This window comes from Anabrus simplex, chromosome 11, assembly GCF_040414725.1.
Source record: "Anabrus simplex isolate iqAnaSimp1 chromosome 11, ASM4041472v1, whole genome shotgun sequence".
Lineage (NCBI taxonomy): Eukaryota > Metazoa > Arthropoda > Insecta > Orthoptera > Tettigoniidae > Anabrus > Anabrus simplex.
Genome location: NC_090275.1, coordinates 16,390,535 through 16,417,990, shown reverse-complemented (window position 1 = coordinate 16,417,990; position 27,456 = coordinate 16,390,535). Strand labels below are relative to the sequence as shown.

The following is a 27,456-nucleotide window of genomic DNA, read 5'->3' as shown; positions in this document are numbered from 1 at the left end:
TCAAGGTATCCCACCGAAACATTTCATTCAGGAAGAAATCATCCCATTTCGTAAGGATCGCTTCAGTAGAAGAAATATTCTGAGTTAATAGGTAAAATCTCACAAAAATCTAAACCTCATGCCGCACTCAACCACTAAAATGTTAATAATTCGACAATCCCGCATACGCCACTGAGAAATACTTGATCGGTTGGCATTCCTGTCGGAGTATAGGCAGAGGTTTCCACTGAATCTGGGATTTCGATAGCACACGGTGGGGGAAAAAATATCTGTTGGTGAGAAATTTGGAGTTTGTTTGTTTGGTGGTTTAATTTAATATTTTAATTTATAGTTTCATTTAATTTGGCCACTGATGCAATGCATGTATAATATACATGAACTTTACGAGAGATCACGTGAGATTTGATCTGATGCACCAGAATACGATTTAGCTCTGGCCCTCTGCGCTCAAGGCGGGCTCGAACCCGGCGCAGCCTGGTGATACTTGAAGGTGTAAAAATACGTCGGCCTAGTGTCTGTACGTTTATTGCCACTTAAAAAACTCTTGTGGGACACAAATCTGAGTGTGTAAACCGTAACAATATGTAAAACTATATTTCAATACAATGATAAGTGAATGGACTAGAGAAAGTGCATATACATTGGGCTGGAAATCAACTTTCAGGCCTTGAGGCGGGTAATAATCTGATGACAGAGTACTTCGGCACGCGATATGTTTCCGAACAAGTGGGTGGCAAAAGGTTATCCTGTGCGTGAACTTGGTTCAGAAGTTGCGCGCACCCATCCTTCAAAAATATCCGCTGACTTCTCCGTTACAGTGCGTCAGAAAGAATTCCTTCAGTAATTGCGTTTATCTCGAGACAACAGTTCGCATTTGAGGCATCAGTCGTACCGCAGAGAAGCAGCCACAGCCCCCTGAACTAAAAGGTTAAAGCCGAAGTTACGTCATGGTCGTAACTATGGCAACCTACTGTCTAATCATGAGGTCACCATTTTGTGGGACCTATCATAGATGTAACATTACCAGACTGGTCTTTTGTAGTGCGTTGACCTCAAACTCAAAGAATTCGAACTTCCTCCAAGTGACTGTTCTGGATATTATCGGAAGATGGTTTTGGGCGATGGTTTAATACATCAAGCTAATAAGAATAGACAGCAACTCAATGTTGAAAACATCCTAGGAATATGAGCTACGAATTTTAGGTAAATCAAATATAATGAAGTATGAGAATATATTCTTTATTTATTCCTAAAATTACAATTCTTTTCTTAACCATCGTTATCCGGTCGGTTAGATTAACAGTTTGTCTTTTTCTACCACTGAACGTTAATAAGAGTCAGTGCATTGTTTCACCTAACCACTACTACGAGCGCTAATGTGAGTAAATGCAAAAGTTTCACTTAAACCCTTATAACTACATTCGGCGTGGACATTTATCAAAATACAAAAAAAAAGCCAGAGGGTATTGAACCAACGAACACATTACAGAAAAAAATTAATTTGGCTAGGATTTGAATCAAAAACAAAAAAACGGTTCAGGGATTTTCACCTGGGTCTGAGGGCTGGTTCGAGGTCCACTCAGCCTACGTGAATACAACTGAGCAGCTACCTGATGGTGAGATAGTGACCGCGGTCTAGAAAGCCAATAACGGCCGAGAGGATTATTCGCTGACCACGCATCTGCAGGTCTTCCGGCTGAGCAATAGTCGCTTCGTAGGCCAGGCCCGTAGGAGTTGTAACATTATTATTATTATTATTATTATTATTATTATTATTATTATTATTATTATTATTATTATTATTCTTGCGTTCCGTCCTTCTAAGGACCACGTTACAATTTCAATTGTTCCTCCTTAGTTCTTTCCTTTTCTTCCAGTATTCTTTCATTGTTTCACTGTGTTTCTTTTTCCTGTCTTCAGTCCACTTTGTGCCTGTTTTCTTTTCCTTCCTCCCTTGGAATCCTTCCATTTGTAAGACTTTCTTCCTAAAAATCTTTCTTTCCAATAATTCTTCTTCTCGTATGTTGTTCCTTTCCAGGTCTTTCTTGACTTCTTGAATCCAGGTGGTAGTTGATTTCTTTTCCCAAAGGTACTTGAAGATTCGTTTAGTTAGTCTATTGTCATCCATTCTGTAAATGTGTCCAAGAAATAGCAATCTCCTTTTTCTTATTGTTTCTGATATGTTTTCTACGTTCTGGTAAATTTCATTGTTACTTCTTAATTTCCAAAACTCTGCAAAACTTCAGTCTCCCCTTACGTATGGTCTCTATGTCTGCCTGTCTTCTCTTCTTCCATGTACCATCCTTCCCCCGTTTAGGTCTATTATTATTATTATTATTATTATTATTATTATTATTATTATTATTATTATTATTATTATTATCATGGTTATTATTGTTTAAAGGAGAACGGGCTGGAAGGGTGGAGTGGAATATTTCCACATTTCTGTATGTATACAAAATTTATTGCCGGTAACTTTCAGAGAAGTAATAAAACGTTGTCGGTAACTGAGGGGACTTTTTGACCTGTAAAGATTGGGTACAGTGAATGTCAAATTTCCTCTGATACTCTGATACTTACGTTTTTAGCCCCATACATCATCATAATGGATAGAATGAACTGGAGCCCTTGGATCAGCACAGTGGCGATACTAATTTTTGAAAATACTGAAACAAAGACCAGAATGACAAACTTAACAGAATCGGAAACATTCATTTGAAATACAAGAACAAGTATGTAGTACTTTTACATCCCATGTAATTATTATAGGGTAGTTACGTACAGTGCTGGTCAAGACAGTAACGACATCTCTCATGAAACGACTTCTTCCTCATGTCCTGATTTTGAATTATTAACGGGAACTACAGAAAATTAACAGGCTTTCCGTAAAATGAAAATGGATTTTAATTGAAGAATAAGGAAGTTACAGATAGGAAAATGATTGTTAGGCATTAATAAGTGGAATGCGAACGTATGTGAACAAGGCTCACGTACCAGCTAGCCATTCTACAGATATGTAGGTGAGTTGCATACATTTTAGAGATTCTGATAGTTCACATTGCTAATATTTATGCAAGTCTTACTGCAAAACCGTTGTGCCCGTAGAAGGTACTTGCCTCTTGATTAGGTATGTTTGCATTCTAATTTGTTAGAGCCTAAAATTAATTTTCTAGTTATAGGATTCTTAAAGTTCTGAGTACAGAAAGAGTATTAACATTTTTGAGCATGAAAACCCTATGTTGAGTGGAAAACAGTAGCACTAGGACACTTTAAATAAGGCGTATTAATAAACCTCAGAAAAACCCATCAAACTTGGAGACTGAAATAATTGGGGGGAAATGTGACGCTGAGTCATAGATATAGAAAATATTTCGTGGTCTGTTAAAAAATATATATTTGACGCCAGAGTTTAACTCTTGTTCCTTCCCCACCTAAAGAGACGAGTATCAAGCATGTCGTGACAACAATTAATCGCTGATATCAAATTTATATTTTTAGCAGATAATAAAATTCGGGGATTTCCTCAATATATTTCCCCCAACCCTACCCACAATTGCTTTAGGCTAGAGGTGTTTGTGTGGCTTATTGATACGCCAGATTTCAAGTTTTGTATCTTAGTGCCACCGGTTTTTCTTAAAATGGGGTTTCCATACTCAAAATTGTAAAAATAAAAACTGTACTTAAAACCTTAAGAATTCCGTAACTTCCTTATTTTTTAACCGAAATCCATGTTTATTTTACTAAAAGCCTGTTCATTCTCCGCAGTTTCTATAAATAATTATAAATCAGTGCATTATCAATATAGTACAGATGAGCGGTGTCCTTATCGTTTTAATCAGCGCTGTACAAAAAATCATTAAACATTACATCTCTATGAACACATTTATAAATAAAAACTCAAAACTGTTCAGTTGATTTGATATTAGTACAGAATGTTGTTTCATTAAGTTTAAATGGAAACTACAGAGAGGAATTCCTGCTCCTATTTCAGGGAGATCGATAAGGAGATATATTACGTGTTGCTTAGCTTATATTTCCCTTGTTTGGTTTTTTAGCTGCTGTTCTTTTGTTCTCTGTGTTGACATAATTTTTAATTAATTTTATTCATACCTGTGTAGCTAGAGATTGTGTTTGAAAACTATAACATGTAGTGGTGGTAATTAAAAGTACATCATGACCTTTTCGCTGTGTTGCGTTACTTCAGGTGCCAGGTGGAGGGAGTGGGTATAGAAAGTGATTGCCTACACACTGCCGCGGCTCACACACAGCCTGCTTTACTGAGACAGCTCCAACAAGCCCGTTGGAATTGTTGAGCCGACTGAGCATGGAATGAATTTGATCCAAGTCTGAGCAAGATGCAAGTTTGGGACTCAACCAAGCTGACGCAAGCACTAGACATACGTGCGCTGTTAATTACTTAGGCCTACACCTGTAATGAAATGGCGAAAGTGAGTTCAATTTGCCTACCCTCTTTTGCAACAAAAGGGCCGTACATTCTTCTGTAATTATTTCTTTTCAATATCAGTCCGACTCCGTGGCTGAATAGTCAGCCTTGAGTCCTTCGGTTCTGAGGGTCTCGGGTTCTATTCCCGGCAGGATCGGTGATTTTAATCGAGTGTGATTAATTCTTATAGCTTGGGGACTGGTTGTTTGTGTTTGTTCCAACACTCCTTTCTTCATATTCAGACAACACACTACACTACCATCCACCACAGAAACACGCAATAGTGAATACATCTCTCCACATAGGGCTGGCGTCAGGAAGGGCATCCGGCGTTAAAATAGGGCCAAATCCACAGATGCGATATAGTTCGCACTGGCGACCCCACACTGTGTATAGAAAGAACGGTAAAAGTAGTTCTTTTCAACACCATGGGAGCAAACAAAAGTGTTTTAATTTTGTTATTTAAAAAAATCTCTCACATTTATCCTAAAATATTCCTTTATAATGATTATCGTACAAGGTTTAGTCACTAATGCATTTGAATACAAACTTACTAAAAGGAGTAATAAGTATTTCCTAGCCCGCACAACAGTTTTGCTGTGAGATTTGTATAAACATAAGGAATATCTGTTTGGACCCCTATTTATTCATGTTATGTTACTCTCGCTACATTACGGAAGAGCAGGGCGCATGACATCTACTACTAGCCAAATTAGTTTGCTTTCTAACCTATTACTGCCAACAAAAAAAAATGTTCGGGCTGTAAGATAAAGTGTTGACAGTATTTTTGAAAACATATTCCAATACTCTAATCTGTGTGTTTTATCCTCTTGCAGGTGAGTTATCCTGGAACCTTGTCATTCTGGGTCCTGTTGGGTGAGTGTGTGCTTTTGTTTATCTGTGTATGATTAGATAATACTCAGAGTGTTACGAAGAATTGAGAAGGGGATAATTTGATAACAAATTCTGGAGAAGGAAATTATGGGAAAAAGGGAATGACAGTTCGTTCAAAGAGTACTTATTACACATCAGATAACCGCGAGAGATGTAGGCTTCTGTTCAGTTATCAACCCGAAATCTTGGTGGAACGCCAACATCCCCGCCATCAGCAGTCACAGACAGCCCCGGCGTTACTACTGGAGCGTGCAGCGGAAGTGAGGAGTCAGGTAGTTTCCCGTTGCTTTCTACCGAGCCAGAAAGCGTTATTACTAAAGGGCGGAAACTAATGCAATAAAATCAGGAATATATGCACACATACATATACTATTGCATATTCTGCAAATTACTTATATTCGCTGTATTTATAAAGTTGGTTCTCCAAATATCAACTGATGAAGTAGAAGACTTGTATTTACTTTCTTTTGACATGGTTTCTAGTGGTTACTGGTCTTCAGAACGAAGAAATGAAATTATAGGTTATACATCCAACATAGCAGCTCGCAATGCACTGAACACTTTTACCAACGTCGGCGAATTATCCACGGATACTAACACGAAAAATGAACGGCGAAGGTAAAAGATAGAGAACTAAAACTATTGGTCTGAATTGGTTTTATATTAACTAATGTATTACGTATTATTTTAAATTCATAACGGAATGGTGCAATACCACATGCTTCCCTGTAGTAGACGTAAAGGTAATTTATGGGACAGCTTCCGTACCTGTCATGTACGGTACCGTAGGATATTCACATAATACTCTGATGAGTCATACTCAGATATAGAGATGACTCCACAACACCCATTACACTTGATAGGTCTGACCACAAGGAACATACCGCATAGTGAGTTACCAGTCTCCTGTCCATACTGTCACAAGATATTTACTTAGTGTACAAACAACAACCGCAATTAATTGTGGAACTAATCATGTACTGATTTCTGAATGGGAATCTCTTAGTGCAGTCGCGGACAAAGAGAAACTCGCCTTCCCTCAGTATACGGCTTTCTGGCATTCACAACCATATGCGTAATCCATGAGTTAGGTCTTATTGTTAGGCTTTTGAAATATAAATGTATGCAGACCAATAAGCTGGAAAATCTTGCGAAAAGCACCCTACTTCAATCACAAACACAGCCTGACACAATTGACCATAGGAGAGAAACTTTCATATGGGCGGAGATAATTGTCATGGACTTGGAACCTCTGACACTTGCGATAGAGGAAACACAAAACAGGAAAAGTTACTGCAGGATGGTTTGTTAACGTTTCCACAGCATGTAGATCCAACATCTTCGGAGTTAAAAATAACTGAGATGAATGAATATTTATAGATAAGCAGTGAGAATTCTGTGCGAACCTTTTCATTCCATAATCCCAATATTTGGGAAATCCTTGAAGTACTAGTATTCTACACTGTAAAGACTTTCTTGACGGAAAAACAGGGTAATAATTTTCAAACCTTTTAAAATTCATAACAAAGCTCGCTTTCAGTTTTGCTATTGGCAGGTGTCGTTGAGTGCGCTTTCTTGCGTTAGTTTTACAGGGCCATAGATGTTACCGTTCCGTTAAAGGTAGGTTTCAGTGCGTGTCAATGCACAGTGCAATAAAATCAGGAGGCTTTTTAATCACATAGTCCCGTACAGTAGATTGTTTTAACTTCATCATCCATTGCGCAAGCCTAGGAAGCAATCAAGAAATCTTCCCGAGTACTGTAACTCCTTCTGAGTATTGTATTTACACTGGGCCGGGCTGAATGGCTCAGACGGTTAAGGTGCTGGCCTTCTAACCCCAACTTGGCAGGTTCGATCCTGGCTCAGTCCGGTGGTATTTGAAGGTGCTCAAATACGGCAGCCCCGTGTCGGTAGATTTACTGGCACGTAAAAGAACTCCTGCGGGACTAAATTCCGGCACCTCGGCGTCTCGAAAGACCTTAAAAAGTAGTTAGTGGGACGTAAAGCAAATAACATTATTATTATTATTATTATTATTATTATTATTATTATTATTTTTTTTTTTTTATTTACACTGAAAATATATCTTGTGTTTTGAGATGAAATGGGAAGATCACTTCATTGACTAGCAGTGGATTCAAAGAGTAAGTGTCCAGAGTTCATGGTCGTTGGTCGTCGTGGCTAACGAGCAATTTCCTGTGCCCGAGATGCACCCACAAGGAATGCTCGCGAAGTGCTTGACGCATATTCAAACAATACTAAATAACGGCGCTTACTGTGTTAATATTACCTGTGTGTAGTAGTAATCGTACAGGTTAATGAATCTTGGTAAACATTTTTTAAAATCAGAAACGTACAAGATATTCTGAGCGTGCTCTGTAAGTTTCTGTGAAGTGCCCGTGAGGACGGGTAAGAGACCACGGGTAGATTGGAGACTTCCCTAGCTTTCTGAGCATACGGAGGGCTACGACTCAGAATATCTCCGAGATGCCCACTCCCCGGTCTATTCCACAGCAAGTGATATCCAGACTCTCAGATCCACTTACTAGACAACTCAGCCGTCGTTCACAGTTCACGAACTAGGAATAAAATAATTGGACACCTCGGATGTTTAGCCAGTAATAGATTAGAATGCAAAGTAATTTGGTTGGTAGTAAGTGTCGTGCAGCCTGTTTTCCCGTAATGTAGCGGGAGAAACATATATTCTAGGGGTTCCGATGGGCCGTACCCCTTTTGTTAATGCAAATCCCATAACATAACCATTGTGCAGGACAGACTGTACTTCTTACCCTCTTCAGTAAGTTTGCATTCTAACCTATTACTGGCTGAAAATCCGGCTTGGAGTGATAATCGGAGTCTACCAGAAGTCATGGAACAGATAGCAATGGCAATAAAAACCTTCCAAAATAAAACGTACCTGTTGGCCAGCGAACATATATGTACTGGAAATCTGAAGGCTTGTGTTTCTGTGCGACTGTGAAAGCTGGGCATTCGGAGACAAGGAAAAGAACAAGTTAGAGGCAGTTAAAATGTGGATGTGGAGGCGAATACAGAGGATAAGCTGGACTGAAATGAAGAACAATACCGAAATCCTTAGAGAGAGGAACGGAGTCTGGTGGAAATTCAAAAAAAGAAAATGATTGTTGTACTTACTGTGCACGTAGTATCGTATGATCTGCTGCTCTTCTTGCGTGAAGTTCCTGCTGTAGCGAGTCAGTTTGGGCTCTTCGGGGATGGAGGCGATAATGATGCTGGAAGAGAAGAGGGAGGCAGACCAGATCTACAATATCACACAAGCACACATCAGTGTATGGAGCCTCTCGATTGGGTACTCCCTGTGTCCCAAAATAAGTCACATTCCTTCAGCTACCATTAGACGTCGGCCTTTTAGGCTCTAACAGGTTAGATTGCAAACTTATTTGGTTATTAGGAAGTGCCGTCTAGCCCGTCCTCCCGCGATGTAGCGACAGTAACATAAATTCAAGGAGTTTTGATGGGCTGTGCCCCTAATGTTTATGCGACACTCGTGGCATTACCGTTGTGCAGGCAGTTGTGATACCTGTTACTCTCCTCAGTAAGTTTGCATTCTAACGTGTTACTGCCTACACCTCCGAAGTCTGAGGACATGGCTCGATGTTCAAAAAGTCGACCTACATTCTGGTGGAGGCTACATAAACAATCTGCATCAATTTATAACAACTTATTCATGTTAGAAGAGAAAAACTAAATTTCTATTGCTGGAATTTCGTAAGATAGAGTCGATTGTTTAGAACACAGTGACCTGCTGGTAACTTGGCCATGACTCAGCGAGTTGCCCGCGTGGTCAGGTTGCATTTGGGACATGGCGGATTCGAGTCCCACCGTCGGCAGTCCTGAAGATGCTTTTTGTAGTTTGCCATTTTCACACCAGGCAAATGTACCTTCATTAAAGCCATGGACGATTCTTTCCCATTCTAGCCCTTTTTCATCATTGCGTCACCGAAAACTGTCGATGCGTTAGTGTGACATGAAACCACGAAGACATAATAATAAAAATAATAATAATAATAATAATAATAATAATAATAATAATAATAATAATAATAATAATAATAATAATAATAATAAAGTTGGCGATCAGGAACACTATGCTTATTATTAAAAAATAGCACTTTTCCTTACACATTAACCAACCCCCATGGCACTACAGCCCTTGAAGGGCCTTGGCCTACCAAGCGACCGCTGCTCAGCCCGAAGGCCTGAAGATTACGAGGTGTCGTGTGGTCAGCACGACGAATCCTCTCGGCCGTTATTCTTGGCTTTCTAGACCGGGGACGCTATCTCACCGTCAGATAGCTCCTCAATTCTAATCACGTAGGCTGAGTGGACCTCGAACCAGCCCTCAGGTCCAGGTAAAAATCCCTGACCTGACCGGAAATCGAACCCGGGGCCTCCGGGTAAGAGGCAGGCACGCTACCCCTAAACCATGCGGCTGTACGCATTAAGGATCAACAAATTTTACTTTTTAGGATTGAGGAAGAAAATTACTAACCGACATTTTGAAAAGTAGATTTAAAACATGCCTTTGAAGGATTAATGTACATTTCTTCAAGGTGACGAAATCTCTTTCAACAGAAGTACCATCTACAGTGGATGCCTGTAACTTCCGTTTCTTGAAGATCACACACAGTTGCAAACATACCAGAAGCATTGACCACGAAGATGATACGTTCACTGCCTTGAAGGTCTCCCGAAAACCTGTATGCTAGGACGTTCAGTTTCTATGTCCTGAATTATAAAATCTCAAATGAACCTAAATGCGTTCACATCTTGTGATACAGGTCAAACTATTTGAATGTTTGATTATTCACGAAAGCCTCTGACTCGCATCCTAAGAAGAAACCACACACACAAGAATTAAATTCATGTCTAACATTTTATAAATATGTTCAAATGCTTGACAATCGACTACGAAGTATTTTAACAGCATGTGACTCAGAGTTAGACGTTGATATATACAGCCCAGGATATCTTAGTCCATAGGATAATTCTGGAAATACATATATATATATTTTTTTATTTAGACACTCAAAAACAAAATCTGATGAAATGTGAGAATTAACGTACATTATTTTGGGACACAGGGAGTACAAGTTTGACATTTATTTGCAATTAACTTATTGTTAAAAGTGAAAAAGATGAAGCTTCCGAATGTTAAATATTAAAACTAATTAATGAGAATTTCCTTATTATTTTAGAATGAAAATAATTGAAGTTTTGAGTTTTAAACAGAGCCAGTAAAGAAAACTACTTCTTCCTCCCATAGTGAAGTTTTGGATCAGTGTCGCAAATTACACACAAGAAAGAACTGATAATCTCGTGGCTATCATTACAACAGCACCCTCTATGGATCACTAGCAGAGTGGAGGCCTCTGTATCCCAGGATCATGGGTTAAAACCCGGCCGAGTTAGTCGTATTTTTGTAGGGTGGAGAAATGTGCAGGTCGTGCGATGTCGACAAAGAAAGGATCTTGGTTATAGAAGTGATTGTGCTTTGCAGAAAGTATTCACATATCACACGCTCAGTAGAAATCTCAAACTATCGTACATTGAACTGTATAGGTTTACATGCGATACCGGGTAAAAATTATAGAACAGGAAATATCCGTCATCTTTTTTAAAAGTTTACGTTATTTCTTAGCTGTTTAGAACCATTTTAAACAGGCTGTTGAGTTTTTAAAATTTTTTTTTTTTTTTTTTTTTTTTTTTTTTTTTTTTTTTTTTTTTTTGCAAACACTAAAAATTTGTTTGCTTGCTTGAAATTTATGGATTGCCCTCTCAGGAGTTCCTGTGATGTAACTAGTTTAATTTCAAAATTTTTCGGCTTTCTCTTGAATTGGCTAGCTCACTCTAAAGTTTCCGTGTGTTCTTCAAGAATTCCGCTGCATTCATTCGCTTGTTTTAAAAATTGTGAAGCCGCATGCTGTCGGGAGAAATGTCACCGTCCGAACCCATCTGCAGTAAGTGATTTTTAAACTTCCCCCTAAAAATAATTATAATTGCAGCACTGCATGCACTTGGGAGTACAGTTGTAACCCATGGGTTTGAAGCCTAAACGATGACCAGCTTGGACGAGGAGTTTCTGATGAGATGGGACAGAAAACTTCCTAGAAGTAGATAACCAGGAGGAAGCCGCCCACCACGATTGGTTCTGGGAGGAGACGAGCTGCTCGACTAAGCTGTCAGAGGAGAAATGGTGTGGAATGATATTGATAGACGAATAAGTTTGAAAGGAGCTTTTAAAAGTAGGAAATATCATAATAAGATAAAGTTAGAATTCAAGAGGACAAGTTGGGGAAAATATTCATTTATAGCAGGGGAGTGTGGGGAAAGCAACGGGAGACTACCTCACTTCTCATTTCCCTAGTATGTCTCTTCAGTGACACCTAGGCAATCTATGACAGCTAATGGTGGACCTGTTGAGGATCGAACCAGCCTTCGGGCTGAATACCCAACATACATACATACATACATACAGGAGGGGAGTTAGGAATTGGAATAAATTATCGATACATTTCCAAGTTTTTTGGAGTCGTTTAAGAAAAGGCTTGGTAATAAATTAATAGAGAATACCGGTATGCCAAGTAGAAGACTGATTGATTGACTGATAAATGCCGAGCAAAACCTGTAATGTAAGTATATGAGGTGACCAAAGAAAGCACGTTGGTTGGGCTGGAATTGTTCAGAAGGCCTAGGAGTATGTATAAGTAAACACCCGTATGACAGATGCCTTTCTAGCTGAGAAATACTGCATCTATCAAGAGGTATCCTTAAGTACAGGCAAAAGTCAGAGATTATGCTGCTATATTTGGATTGACATTCCCAGTCTGTAGAATGAGCACAACCATTTAGTAAGTGTCGTGCCGTGAGAGCGACCGTGCGTCTAATTACAAGGTTCTTGGTCATAGAAACGTTACTTAGCTCGCTTTCTCGGTTATATTGAAAGTAAAACCGTCAGTTCACAGTGAAACGGTTGTGTTCTGTCCGCAAGACCCAATAGTGTTGTTTCTATTAATCGGTCATGTGTATGGTGGTGATTATTGTTTTAAGAGGAAGTACAACTCGTGATCCCAGTTGTATTCGGATTTTGGAAGGACGGAAAAAGGGTCCATTCGACACTCCATGTCGGCATGTAACTAAGATTTCCGGTGACACATGTTCTGATTACCGGATGAAACTAATTACAATTATTTCCAAATATATGGTATAAAATGGTGTCAAATTTCTCTTAGAGATCATAAGTATGTCTTTCAATAAATGAAACTCAAATAGATAACGATTAATTAATTTGCATCTAACGAATCGTTTTCGAGGGACATCTATATGAAGTGGGGAGTGGACAAGCGTAGGGTTCAGTGTGTCGAAAGGGAGGAACAGACTTACGGCCTATGAAATGAAATGGTCAGTTCTCTAGATGATGATGAGATGAGGCCTCTTTGACAAGACACATTTTATACCACTAATTTCAGATTATCTCCAGCCATATTTCAAAAAGGAGGAATGAGAAGGTACAAACTCGTAGGAAATGGAATATTTAAAAAAAAGTTACAGCTGTGAGAAAAAAAGTAGAAAAGAATCACTTTCTTAGGAAAAATATTTGAAACTTAGGAGAACTCGCACACGTTAATTGTTTAGTAACCAATAAAATAATGTTAAGTTCTTGAATATCAATCTCTCTTTGGAGGCTCTTGGACGAGGACGGTAAACCTCGGCGCTACGCGGCTATCTTCGCCCCCACCTCCAGACGCGGAATTGAACCCACGTGCTTCCAAGAAAAAACGACCGCACCTTTACCGCCTCAGCTAGACGCCCCTTCATAAATCCATAACTCAGTACAGAACCACCAGAGGAAGATGTAAGAGATGAAAGCCACACCTGTCACAACTGGCATGCATTATACTTAGTTTGTGCCGGCCTTTATGAATATCCCCTCAAATTAAGTGAGCATATACTGCATAGATTGTTTTTTTAATCTGTAAACAGTGTTACAGCAATCACAAGAGTGGAAAAGTAATCAGAGAAGACAACTTGGGCGCTGACTAATGGAGCCGGTTTTTTAATTATTTCTGAGTTAAAAATAGTAATCTGTGCAGTACGTCATGCTCTCCGGATGTAATTGTGATGAAGTGGATTATATTTTTACTCATCTCTCTCTGCTACTGTTTGGCTCCCACAGCGCGTGCATTCTCCACATTTGTTGTGGCTGCACACCGTGGATTGATATTAGAGGCATTTACAGTTCACAATACAAACTTACTGAAAAGAATAACAATTGTACTCTAGTCCGGACAACAGTCCTGCTTTGAGATTTGCATAAACTATAGGGGCCGACCTATTTGAACTCCTAGAAGTTATGTTACAGACAACAGTTCTGTTTTGAGAATTGCATAAACAGTAGGGGCCCTGTTTATTAGAACCCCTACAATTATGGTACTTATCTACATTATGGAAGAGTGGACTAGACGAACCTTCCTACTAGCCAAACAAGTTTGCATTCCAACTTATTACTGTCTAAACATCCGTACTATGAAAAACCGCAACAAGAAGTCGCCATCGAGTTGTGACACTTGAAATAGACAAATAATTTCCTGATGATGTTGTTTAAATGCCCGCCTAGTGGCCATGAGCCGTGGTTAGCCGGTTCCAGTCCTGTTGTGGGAAAACAATTTCACCATCAGAACATTGGCCTGTGGGGCAGGAGAGGTGGTGATACGCAATACTGCGTGCCAAAGGTCTGGATTCAATTACAAACCTTTCCTCGGTGTTCATATGGAGTGATACCGTATGACGCCGCTGATGGTGGTTCATCGTTGAATGCGGACGGTAAGCAACCAGGTGAGCAGATAGCGCAAGGGCGTCAAACAGAAGGAATTCCACTACTAGTGCTAGACATGCATTCGGAGTACTAAAAGCCATAGGCTAAATAGATTTTGAAAAATGTTCACAAGCATTCTGAAATACAGTGCCATCTATAGCGGGGTGTAAGTTGAATACAGACCACAGGAGTGCTGTCAGGAGCAGACTTTCAGCTATTGGCAAGTGTTGTGAAAAAAATAAACATTTCTGTTATGTCAGAGTAGCGAATTAAAAGATGTAGGCCTATCCTTATCCTTCTTTTGACATAAATATGTGTTAGGGCTAGGGGGTCATCCAAAAATTTGTGTAACGAAGTAGTGTAGTGTAGCAAAATGCGTGATGGAAGTGTAACCTAGCAGGCTTTGATGTAAGGTATTGTTACCTAGCAACCGCGCAGGCTATGGTTTAAGGTACTCTTACCTAGTAACCGTGCAGGCTGTGATGTAAGGCACTGTTACCAAGCAACGGTGAAGACTGTGATGTAAGCTATGGTTACCTAGCAACGGTGCAGGCTGTGATGTAAGGCACTGTTACCTTGCAACCGTGCAGGCTGTGATGTAAAGTACTGTTACCTAGCAACCGTGCAGGCTGTCATGTAAGGCACTGTTACCTAGCAACCATGCAGGCTGTGATGTAAGGCACTGTTACCTAGCAACCATGCAGGCTGTGATGTAAAGTACTGTTACCTAGCAACCATGCAGGCTGTGATGTAAAGTACTGTTACCTTGCAACCGTGCAGGCTGTGATGTAAGGCATTGTTACCTAGCAACCATGCAGGCTGTGATGTAAAGTACTGTTACCTAGCATCCTTGCAGGCTGTGATGTAAAGTACTGTTACCTAGCAACCGTGCATCCTGTGATGTAAAGTACTGTTACCTTGCAACCGTGCAGGCTGTGATGTAAGGCACTGTTACCTAGCAACCATGCAGGCTGTGATGTAAAGTACTGTTACCTTGCAACCGTGCAGGCTGTGATGTAAGGCACTGTTACCTAGCAACCATGCAGGCTGTGATGTAAGGCACTGTTACCTTGCAACCGTGCAGGCTGTGATGTAAGGCACTGTTACCTAGCAACCGCGCAGGCTATGGTGTAAGGTACTCTTACCTAGCAACCGTGCAGGCTGTGATGTAAGGCACTGTTACCTAGTAACCGTGCAGGGAGTGATGTAAGGTACAGTTACCTAGCAACCATGCAGGCTGTGATGTAAGGCACTGTTACCTAGCAACCGTGCAGGCTGTGATGTAAGCTATGGTTACCTAGCAACGGTGCAGGCTGTTATGTAAGCTATGGTTACCTAGCAACCGTGCAGGCTGTGATGTAAGGCACTGTTACCTAGCAACCGTGCAGGCTGTGATGTAAGGCACTGTTACCTAGCAACGGTGCAGGCTGTTATGTAAGCTATGGTTACCTAGCAACCGTGCAGGCTGTGATGTAAGGCACTGTTACCTAGCAACCGCGCAGGCTATGGTGTAAGGTACTCTTACATAGCAACCGTGCAGGCTGTGATGTAAAGTACTGTTACCTAGCAATCATGCAGGCTGTGATGTAAGGCACTGTTACCTAGCAACCGCGCAGGCTATGGTGTAAGGTACTCTTACCTAGCAACCTTGCAGGCTGTGATGTAAGGCACTGTTATCTAGCAACGGTGCAGGCTGTTATGTAAGCTATGGTTACCTAGCAACGGTGCAGGCTGTTATGTAAGCTATGGTTACCTAGCAACGGTGCAGGCTGTTATGTAAGCTATGGTTACCTAGCAACCGTGCAGGCTGTGATGTAAGGCACTGTTACCTAGCATCCTTGCAGGCTGTGATGTAAGGCACTGTTACCAAGCAACCGTGCAGGCTGTGATGTAAGGCACTGTTACCTAGCATCCTTGCAGGCTGTGATGTAAGGCACTGTTACCTAGCAACCGTGCAGGCTGTGATGTAAGGCACTGTTACCTAGCAACCGTGCAGGCTGTGATGTAAGGCACTGTTACGTAGCAATCGTGCAGGCTGTGTCTTATGGTTGGCGGACATCTGAAACTAGCAACCGCTGACTGATGGCCATATTTATGACTATTTGATTTTTCCTGCAGGTGTCAGGAAGAGGTTCGACTTTTTCCGCTAAGCCTAAGAACAGAACTGTGAAAAAGACTTGAATGTATTGTGTGTATGTGGGAGGGGATATTTTTCTCGTAAGAGTGACAGTTTGGTTAGACAATTATACTGCTATGCGATTCACAACAGGAATAGCTTTGTAATTTGACGCTCAGAACTCATCAGTGGCCGAGATAGTACTTAAGTGTGGCAGACATCACAAGACCCATACCAGCTGTAAAATTCCGATCAGAACACTTCCCGTCTTGAGGCTGCAGCCGCAGCACGACCGTTCAACGGTGACCATGACTGGAATACTGAAAACAAAAATAGAATCAAAAAATAATGAGTCAGCCTCAAACACACATTTACACAAACATTTTACATGGAACACAATGAACTGAAATGTATGTACGGAACAGAATAATAATAATAATAATAATAATAATAATAATAATAATAATAATAATAATAATAATAATAATATAGGAAGCTGGAGTTTTGAGCCAGGATCGAACCTACCAACTTGGGGCCATAAATGCAGCGCTCTTAGCCCGGCACATGAATATCACAAACAGCTGAGTAGAGATCAAGGAATCAGCAAAGAATAGGAGTGAAATCGGTAGCTGTATCGAACTAGTCTGAGCACTCATGACCTAAAGAAGAACCTTTGATGAAAGAACAACATTTTGAAAAACTCCATGTATTTATTGTCCGTCGGATTCTTGTGAACATAAGAATATAGAGATACAAACGGTGCATACAAACTAAGTTTTTCAATGTTCGTATTGTCTTTCTCCCATTTGTTTGTTTGTTTGTTTGTTTGTTCGTTTGTATATAACTATGATTTCAAACAGAATGACATACTTTTAACTAATGATATCTTTTTTCAGTTAAACTCGTTTAATACCGTAAATGTTTTCTTTGTCACCTGTTTTCAAAACTTATGTTATACTGAATTAGTTTCAACAGAATGAGGAACCTCACAGTTATAAATTAACAAAGTCGAAATGGAAGAAAAATGACTTCCATTATACAAAAAATATTTGTTTTGTTTTTGTTTGTTTGTTTGTTTGTTTGTTTGTTTGTTTGTTTGTTTGTTTGTTTGTTTGTAAAGGAAACAATGCAGTGTTACTTCAGTACAGACACTTGCTACAAAATCTGCATTGAATTAGAAAATTATAAACTTGTCTAAATTTCACATTTTTGTTTCATATTTCGTTTTAATTTGGATTGGGTACACCTTATAAAAGTCAAAAGTTTATTTATTTCAGTTTTTGTGTGCTTGCTTGCTTGCCTGCTTGTTGGTTAAACATTCGCGGGGAAATGGATGAACTCCTGATATCAGACATTTTCCAATTGGAGAGTTAAGGCCTTAATCGAATTTTGTGTCTTCCTTACATCTGTCATTGTTATTTATTATCCTACCTTCCCAAGTAACAATATTCAGCTACTTCATTTCCTTATCTAATATTTCCTGCATCACCTGACTTAGTTGAATAGTATGTTATCACTTTCCTTTCTATTTATTTTCCTGTATTTCTTTTCAAAGACTGTCTCCACACCATTCAGCAATTTCTCCAGATCTTTAGACGTTATATAGATAGATATATTTACCACCAAAAGGTTGTTACCAATTACGGAAGGTGTACTACACCTATAGTCTATTCCCTATAACTGACTTATGTTGTATTTTGTATGTTGGGTATTCAGCCCGAAGGCTGGTTTGATCCTCTGCAGCTCCGCCAACAGCTGTCATAAATAGCCTAGGCGTGACTGAAGAGGCCTACTAGGGAAATGAGGAGTGAGGTAGTTTCCCGTTGCTTTCCTCGCCGAGCCAGCCGTTGCTATTACATAACAGTCTGCCAAGCCCACTGAAATGCATGCACCAACCAACCATATGAGCGTTATTTTCACACCATTCATAACAGGGACTGGCTGCATAAGCAATGGCATTACTAGCATCACTCATACCTCAGTCACTTTCATATTGTCAAAGCCAAGGATAAGACTGAGACAGATCAATGAAAGTAACAAATTTGATATAGCGCATGCCAGAAGAGTTAGTGCACTGTAAACACTACATCTCGCCAGCAAAGGCATATTTACAAATAATCACGAACTACTATATAATGTTCAAAAATTAACGTCTTACAATACTGCATAGAGATCTATTATTTTGCAGTATGTAATACTGATTGTCTTTATATCAGAACAGAAGCAATTCACAGATTCCACAACACTGCTCAGTGTCCGCAGTGACTGCATTAACTCCTGTGGTGGTTCAGTTCTCCACTTGACGCTGTGTCTTGTGTTTCGTGGCGAAACACGAAGTGGTATTAGCTGCAGGAGCTGCATACAGTCTATTCTATTTGTTATGCGAACATTGCGTGAGCACATTTGCGACGCATCAGTAAATTTCCCATTTGCAGCTGTTGGCAAACCTCATCATATAATGAAGACTTCATCTTAATTCCGAAGCCCCTGTAACTAACACTTCATATATTGTAGTCAAGTAAATATTGTTGAGATGGTATCCAGGTCTGAGTGCCTGAGAAAACTACAGTACACTATTATGTTATGTTATAAGCTGATTGTCATATTGTCCACGTTGATAACGACTCGTATTACTTCCGGTGAAGAGAGCATTATCACGAGGAAGTTAGGTAATTAGCAGGAAAGTCATTCACAGTGAGCGAGGATATCCGGTGTGATGAGCGAACAGCTCGCAGTCGGAATGCTAAAGACAACCTTCACTCAGCATCGTAAAACGTTTCGTTGCTGGTCTAATAGCGGTCAAGGCTACACAAGAAGATAGCAAGCAACCTACTTTCACACTGCTGACCTTTTCAAGCTGGTATTAAACGTGATAAACATTTACGTCTTATAAAACGAATAATGGCAAAATGTTCTGGAAACCTGTAGATGCACTATCAAATCTAATGTTTACTTATACAGGGTGAAGTCGAACTCCACCTTCTGAGTACTGTATATTGATATAAGAGATCCGGTGGCTCCTTAGAGTAATTACCCTGGAGTTATGTTACTCTTGCTACATTACGGAAGAGCTGACTGGATGACATTTCGTACCAATATGTTCTGTAGATTTTTCTTCTCCCATTTTGAAGTTTAAAAAAATAACTTCCTGTTCTTACTCCTTTGTTTGACATTTGCTGCTTAGAGCAGTTACCGCAAGCTCCTTACTTCTGGGCTGTGGTAATGTTAACCTCGCCACTGCACGACCACATGCGAAACGTCTGAGCAATTGTACATATAATACTAAAAAATCCCAATAATACATTTTTATCTAATGCACAATATTATGGGCTCCTTCTGGAATTAGTTCTGAAGTTCTACAAGGGCTGCTAAATTGGGTAGGAAAAATGCAGTGCTTCTGCAGGCTTGTATCTAAACAGCAAAACATTAGACATTGCATTGCATCTTCCCCTGTTAAGCTGCCAGTCGCTTGTACGACATTAGTGCAAGTTTACCGCTTCATTTCAATATGATCTTGGACTGAACAGGCCAGAGCTGCATTCATAGGGATCCTATACTGATTTTTCTGTCCGCCTCCGTAGCGTAACGGTTAGTGTTATCTCGGGGGCCCGGGTTCGATTCCCGGTACTGCCAGGAATTTAAAACTGGCAGGAGGGCTGGTGTGTGGTTGAAATGGTACATGCAGCTCACCTCCAATGGGGGTGTGCCTGAAAAGAGCTGCACCACCTCGGGATGAGGACACGAGTTTACTTACTGATTTTTCTGACCTTTTAATATTAGCGTTATTTAGATCAAAATTTGACGGGCAGTTTAATAAAGTATAATTTAGAAAACATTCAAAATTTGGTTTAAATTGAGCAATTAGTTTTGGAATTATGTCATTTTTATTCAGAATACTCAAGGCGCACCCTTTTTTTTTCTTGCTTTAAACTTTGTCGTTAAGCTTAAAATCAAAGAAGTGTTTGTTACCAATTGAAAGTGTATATTCTTACAATACATTTGGTAATAAGTGGCGTGGCATCTTAAAAACAGTTCGATGGTGGTTGAAGTTACAACTTGCAGAAACAGCGACGATACGTTTGCTTTCCTTGCCCAAAGTTCTGTGAACAGTAAGGGTACGAACATGCCGAGTGGATTACTCCTCACTCAGTGCTCATAGCAGTGCTCTTCACTCATCACTCATCATTCAAAGGCGTACATGCCGGGTAGGAGACCCTCGCTCTTTCTTCATTAATGAGGAAAAGTTTTCCATCCAGTTATGATTGTGCAGCATTCACGAGAAGATAGGGTTGTGTTCTTTAAATGTAATTTTGTTTCGTGAAAATGTTCATACTCCTCTGTATACATAATAGTACTGGGCGAGTTGACCGTGCGGTTAGGAGTGCGCAGCTGTGAGCTTGCATCCGGGAGATAGTGGGTTCGAATCCCACTGTCGGCAGCCCTGAAGATGGTTTTCCGCGGTTTCCCATTTTCACACCAGGCAAATACTGGGGCTGTACCTTAATTAAGGCCACGGACGCTTCCTTCCCATTCCTAGGCCTCCCCTATCCCATCGTCGCCATAAGACCTATCTGTGTCGGTGCGACGTAAAGCAAAATAGCATACATAATAGTTAAGTATAGTAGCAGAAGTGATGATGAACATATGATAGCAAGCAAACTGTACTTGATTTCAAGTTCTGACAGAAGATACAGCGCACATCCAATTAATAAGAGAAGGCAGAGATTGGGCGAATTCCATCATTTATACCAAGGAGTGAAGAAAGACCCACAGAAATGTCACGAGTATTGAAGAAAGTCGATGCAGACATTTCAGTATACGACTCCTTAGCTGAATGGCCAACGTTGATCCCTTCGGTTCAGTGAATCCCGGGTTCGATTCCCGGCCGGGTTGGAGATTTTATTGGCGACATTAATTCTTCTTGCTCGGGGACTGGTTATTTGCGTTTGTTCCAACACTCTCCTCTTCCTACTCAGACAACACACCATACTACAAACTACCACCGAAACACGCAATAGTAATTACATCCCTCCACATAGGGTTGACGTCAGGAAAGGCATCCATCCGTAAAACAGCGTCAGTCAACATGTGTAATACGGTTCGCATCCGCGGCCCCACAAGGTGTGGCAAAAGGCGGTAGAAAAAGAAGAAGAATAATGCAGACATTTCAATATTTGCTGAAAGGAATTGAAGGCAATATGAAACCACGGAAGTACAGCAGCTATCATGTCAGTCATATTTGCATTGAAGAACAGGTCATTACAATAACGTAAGCAGTAGTAATATAATATTATTCTCCACTTCAATAAAGCAATCTGTACTTCATCGAAAGATTAAATTTACCGAGTATAAAGATAATATTCAACATGGATATTTTACCTTCAGTGAACGCAGGCCGATAATATTATGAGTAGGCGGCCGTGGCCTTGAGCCAACCAATCAGAGAACAGCGCTCAAGAAGCACATCGCTCCAAAATCAAACCGATTTGATTCTTGAGGGAGGAGCGGAGAGAAGAGGGATGAGTGAAGTGCCAGCATGAACGCTACTATTGAAATGTATGGTTTTTTTTTTTGCATCTCTCAGCTTCCTGTGTGAAGACACAGGAGTGATGAGCGCTGAGCGAGGAGTAATCCACTCGGCATGTTCGTACCCTAACAGATGTCTGTTTAATTTCTCGACTGTTTGTTGTCTAATATATGTCGTGTCCTTCAGCGCATACTTCGAGTTAACTGCGGTTTCGCGAAACAGCGAATTCTTGGAAACCATTAATCATTGGTATTATCGTACTGTATCTAAGAATTTACAGGAACTGCTTTTTTTTTCTTATTTCTGTCCGCTTTATTACAGCTGTAGTCTCTTCTTCTCCTGCTAAAATCAGAGATCATTACGTTAGATACGGAGTAATTGAACGTCACTGCCAGGTTTAAACATTGCATTTTGTCCGCAGCATGCGGTGCGTTATGGATCGAGTAAAACACCATTCGGAGGAGGAGGATATTTCTTGCCCTAAGCGATGTTTTCCAAGCTGTGAGTGGAGAGACGTTAATAGACCATTAAGCGTGAGCTTTTAAAAGTAGGAAGATTGAGATTGAATTCAGGCGAGCAAATGAGGATAAATGCAGCAAAAACCGTGCTGTTCTTGTTTTTTGCTATAAACATGTCATATATGTACGTTTTAGACCGCACACTAACGTGGTTAATTAACAGAATTAAGTTAGATCTTCAAAAAACGTAACTGAAAGAAGTATTGTATTTAAAGGACATTATTAGTGGATTGGGACTGCCAGCATCTAAGTAGAGATTCGCCAATATCTTTCTGCTCAGATGATATGGCCCCGCTTGATGTTTAAAGAACTGTAGAAACCGTTCATCCAATTCCCTCGCGATGCTGACACTTGTGTGACTTTTCTTCGATATTAAAAAATTTCCTTTTGCGAAATCTTCGCAGCGAGGCTTGTCTTGACTATTTAACACAGACTGATTATGAAATCTACAATAACCGTAACATTGTTGTCAACAATACCCAAACAGGTAACAAACAAAAATCAATACTGGACGTTATAGCCGACACATTTCTCCGAAAATGTGATCCAGATACGTCGCTTTATACTATATGTCGTTATAAGCGACGTCGTAATAAGCGAGTGTTTAAATACAGTGTTTATACAGGGGACCGTTAGATTTCGCCGTTACATCCAATACGCCGTTAAAAGCGATGTCGACTATCGTTTTACATACGAAGAGGAGTAAAGGAATGGAATAATTTATCAAGAGAAACGTTGGACAAATTTAAGAAAAGACTGGTTAAACAATTGATAGAGAACTTTCCACCTGGGCGACAGCCCTAAATGCAGATGATTGATTGATTGATTGATTGATTGATTGATTGATTGATTGATTGATTGATTGATTGATTGATTGATTGATTGATTGATTGATTGATTGATTGATTGATTGATTGATACAAAATTTCAGCTCAATGCACATTGAAATTTTGGCGAGTTCGAGAAACTGACATAATATCAATTTAAGCTATTCCGCGATATTTGTACATACTTTTTTCCTATAAATCGTAAAGGTGTGCCGTATGTTTAATAATAATAATAATAATAATAATAATAATAATAATAATAATAATAATAATAATAGATTTTGGGTCAGTATTGTGAAAGTGTTGTGGCAGCTCTCCAAGCGAAGTTTCGCGAAAACTCTGCGTAACACGATGTCATTTCATTTGATTTAGTAATTACACATGTATTCGACCTCACATGTGGGTGGTGCTCTGCTGTAGAGGGAAAAGGATGTTCAGTTGGCAATATTGACTGCGAGATGATTTGATTATTCTGTTTATCCTTTTAGAGTTTAAGGTTTTTAAGTGATGGGCTATCGTAACATTGGCCTATTGGGCAAGTGTTACATCATTCCGACATCACCCCTCTTTTTCTATGTTCGGTTCTCTCCTTCTTGCGCTTGTTAAGGAACACATCAAGGAGCGCTGTTTTCCGTGTTGCGAACACGGAATTCGTTTCTGGAGAATGTAACTGTGTGAGAGATGTGTGGCAGTACGATCATGATGTAGTGTTTATGTGCTAATACGTTCTTCTTAATTAGCCGAGTTATACATTAATCTTGACGTCCCATCCTCATTTAATAGGTTACATCACCACGTTTCGCCGACCTGCCAAAATTTTGTTCGACTGTAGTTCTTTCAGGTGTCGGCAAATCTACTCAGAAATAGCTGGAATATTCTAGCAACTTCGAACAGCGCAGAACGGAGTTGGGGTCCAAGCCGCCACTTACAGCTTAGAACGCCGACCCACTCCGCCCGGCAAAGTGAAAATGACTGAAGTGCGTGTGTGTTTCTGCATTATTCCCCATTGTTACAGTTCTTTTCTCGTGTCTCATATTATTTCACGTTGTTAACTTTCCTTTGTTTTAAATTTAAGGAACCAGCTCAGATTTAATTTCAAGAGACATTTTGGTGTTCTCAGGGCGTTTATAGTACCCCCAAAACAACGCTGTAGATTCCTAAGAACATAAGTCCGATTTTTTGAGTTACAGAGATTACAAAGTTTTGCTGAAACTACATGCAGTAGCTGTGACTAAAAGAGACCCCAGGGACTATTGACTTGGGAGCGGAGGTTAGTGATCACAGGGCTGTTAGCTGAGTCCTGGCATTGATTGCACTTACTCCTCACTAGCATCTATCCTATACGACCTCCCTTAATCAACTCTTGTTCTTTTCCGACCCCGACGGAATTAGAGCATTCGTCGCCCTTGTCTTTTTCATTGTTCAAAGTTTCGGATCCCATCCACTTTCTCCCTCTGATTAGTGTTAATAGAGGATGGTTGCCTGGTTGTTCTTCCTCTTAAAACAGTAACCACCACAACCACCACCATCACCTCAGTGGCTGGTGGTCATCAAAAATCCACAGTTCTAGCCCTTCAGGCAAGCAACTCAAAATTGTTAACATCCTAGGGACATGAGCTACGAATGTTACAGTAAGTAAAGCCTAATAAAGTATGAGAACATATTCTTCATTTATTCCTAATAGTTATAAACCTTTTCTTAATGACAGTTATCTGGTCGATTAGATTAGCAGGTGCCTTTTCCTAACACTACGAGCGCTAATGTGAGTCAATGCAGAGTTTTGCTTAAGCCCTTTTAAATACATTCGGTGTGGGCATTTTATAGAATATAAAAAAACATCTGAGGGTACTGAACCAGGAACACATTACGTAAATGAGTTAATTTGTCTAGGATTTAAATTAAAAAACGAGTAAAGAAACAAGCGATTTTCTGCTGTTTTTCTGAACTGCATTTAGGCCGGAAGTGATTATCGAAATTTGTTCTTATTTTTATCGTTGTAGAGCCATCCAAGACTCAAAATTTGAAACTTTTCCGGGCCCATTAGTTCTTCAACTTTCGGCTTAATTGAGGCTATTGCTGAATTTCGTAGTATGGGGGAGCCCTACTTTGTCTGATAAGAAGTGTTTTTACCATTAAAATCGTCTATACAAACCGTTGATGGGGGACCAACACCGGACATGCGCCCTTGCCGTTATGTTTCTTCTTTAGGTCAAAACTTTAGTACTCAAAGATCATGTACAGAAATGGACTTCCTTCATAGAGATCCCTACAGTAGGCTTAGGGACACCGCTATGCATCAATACTCCTAACATCATATTGTGTACCATGTACGCCACTCTGGAAATGTTAAAACTTTCGTATACGTGTCAGAATAATTTCGGGTGTTGTTTGGAATCCTGCATGACGTCATCAAGGAATCTTAAAAAATTACGAAAATGGCAAGACTTCACCCAGAATTCCTGACTCCAACATTAATACGAAACAACCCCTACATTCCAGCTTATATACAGATATCACTCCTAAACGATCACTTCGAGGACGTATATTTTTGGCGACATTGTAAAAGAAGTTTAATTTCTTGAATTATTGGAGTATATTCAGAATCGACCTTAGCTTGTATTACTATATACTTTATTAAATTTTAACACCTCCTTCAGGACGTCAAAATATCAGTGCCCTGTGATGTGTAAATATTTATTCAAAATGCTCGCAGTAGAGGAGTAAAATTGGAACTTGAGGTCGCCCCTTGACATGACATCTCTTAGTACATCGCTTGTAGCCTTGCAATGAAGCGCAGAGGAAATCCTGGAGTTAAAATTATTCCCCCTAGACCTTGAATTGTCATTAAAGTTTCAAAACAAATAATGGCTCTTCATGTGGGCTCACCGTGTATACATTTCGAGGAATGTAGCCCTGTTTTCTCACAAAGCAAAGGAGCCGACCATCCTCTCTCTCTCTGCTGATCCGTATGCTCGGAAAGAAGGGCCAGCTGTTGAGTGAATACTGTGGTTACTTTTGTGTTCAATCGTCTTCGTTAATTGTTTATTCATTCTCCGTTTATTCTACCACTTCGACACATAGCGAGCATTCGGCGGTGTGGTTTCTTATATTAGTACTCGCAAGTTTTGCAGCAAGATATATTTTATCTACTACTATAACACCAAAAACTACGTATTACCTGGACACCGTGTAATAACGTCATTGTATCGCACAGGTCATGGCCTACTGTATTGTATCACTGCCTTAACACGTACCCCTATCACAAAGATGCTTTGGTTTTGACATAAGTATGTGAGTCATTCGAAAATTTGTTTAACGAATTAATGTTTTGTAACACAATGTGTGACGGAAGTATAACCTAGCAATCGTGCAGGCTGTGATGTATGGTGTTATCTAGCAACCGTGCAGGCAGTGATGTAAGGTATTGTTACCTAGCAACCGTGCAGGCTGTGATATAAAGTATTGTTACCTAGCAACCGTACAGGCTACGATGTAAGGTGTTGTTACCTAGCCACCGTGCAGGCAGTGATGTAAGGTATTGTTACCCAGCCACCGAGCAGGTTATGATGGAAGGTATTGTTACCCAGCCACCGAGCAGGTTATGATGTAAGGTATTGTTACCCAGCAACCGTGCAGGCTATGCCTTATGGCTGGCAGTCAGCTGAAATTAATGACCGTTAAAGGATGGCCACGACCGAGAGATATATTTATGATCATTTGATTTTTCCACAGGGAAATCAGACTTTTTTGCTAGTGGTTTAACGTCGCACTAACACATAGGTTTTCAGCAACGTAAGGCTGGGAAAGGGATATGAGTGGAAAGATAGCGGCCGTGACATCAATTAAGGTACAGCCCCAGAATTTGCCCGGTGTGAAAATGGGAAACCGCGGAAAACAATCTTCAGGGCTACGGACGGGATTCGAATCTACCATCTCCCTAATGTAAGCACACAGCTATGGGGCCCTTACTCGCTCGTTAATTTGGTGATTATGTCCAGTTCGAATACGAAAAAAGGGTCACAATGATTTTATGTAGACCATGAAGGAAGATATTTCAACAACTTTGTTATATTGTGTACATTTTATAATAATAATAATAATAACAATAATAATAATAATAATAATAATAATAATAAAGTAGGGGTTTTACGTCCCACTATCTACTATGAGGGTTTTCGGAGACACTGGTGTGCCGGAATTTTGTCCCGCAGGAGTTCTTTTACGTGCCAGTAAAACTATCGACACGAGGCTGTCGTATTTGAGCATCTTCAAACAT

General features: G+C 40.0%; 1 protein-coding gene across 1 annotated transcript in view; it reads right to left on the bottom strand.

The window, feature by feature from the left end:
* LOC136883235 (uncharacterized) overlaps positions 1-27,456 on the bottom strand; it is a 52,608-nt gene that overhangs the window by 7,890 nt on the left and 17,262 nt on the right. Inside the window, exons 2-4 of the mRNA XM_067155438.2 lie at positions 16,544-16,628; positions 8,492-8,618; positions 2,581-2,666 (exon numbers count right to left, since the gene is read on the bottom strand). Of these exons, the coding sequence (XP_067011539.1) occupies positions 2,581-2,666; positions 8,492-8,618; positions 16,544-16,618 (288 nt within the window). The 5' untranslated portion in view covers positions 16,619-16,628. The remainder of the gene's footprint in view (positions 1-2,580; positions 2,667-8,491; positions 8,619-16,543; positions 16,629-27,456) is intronic.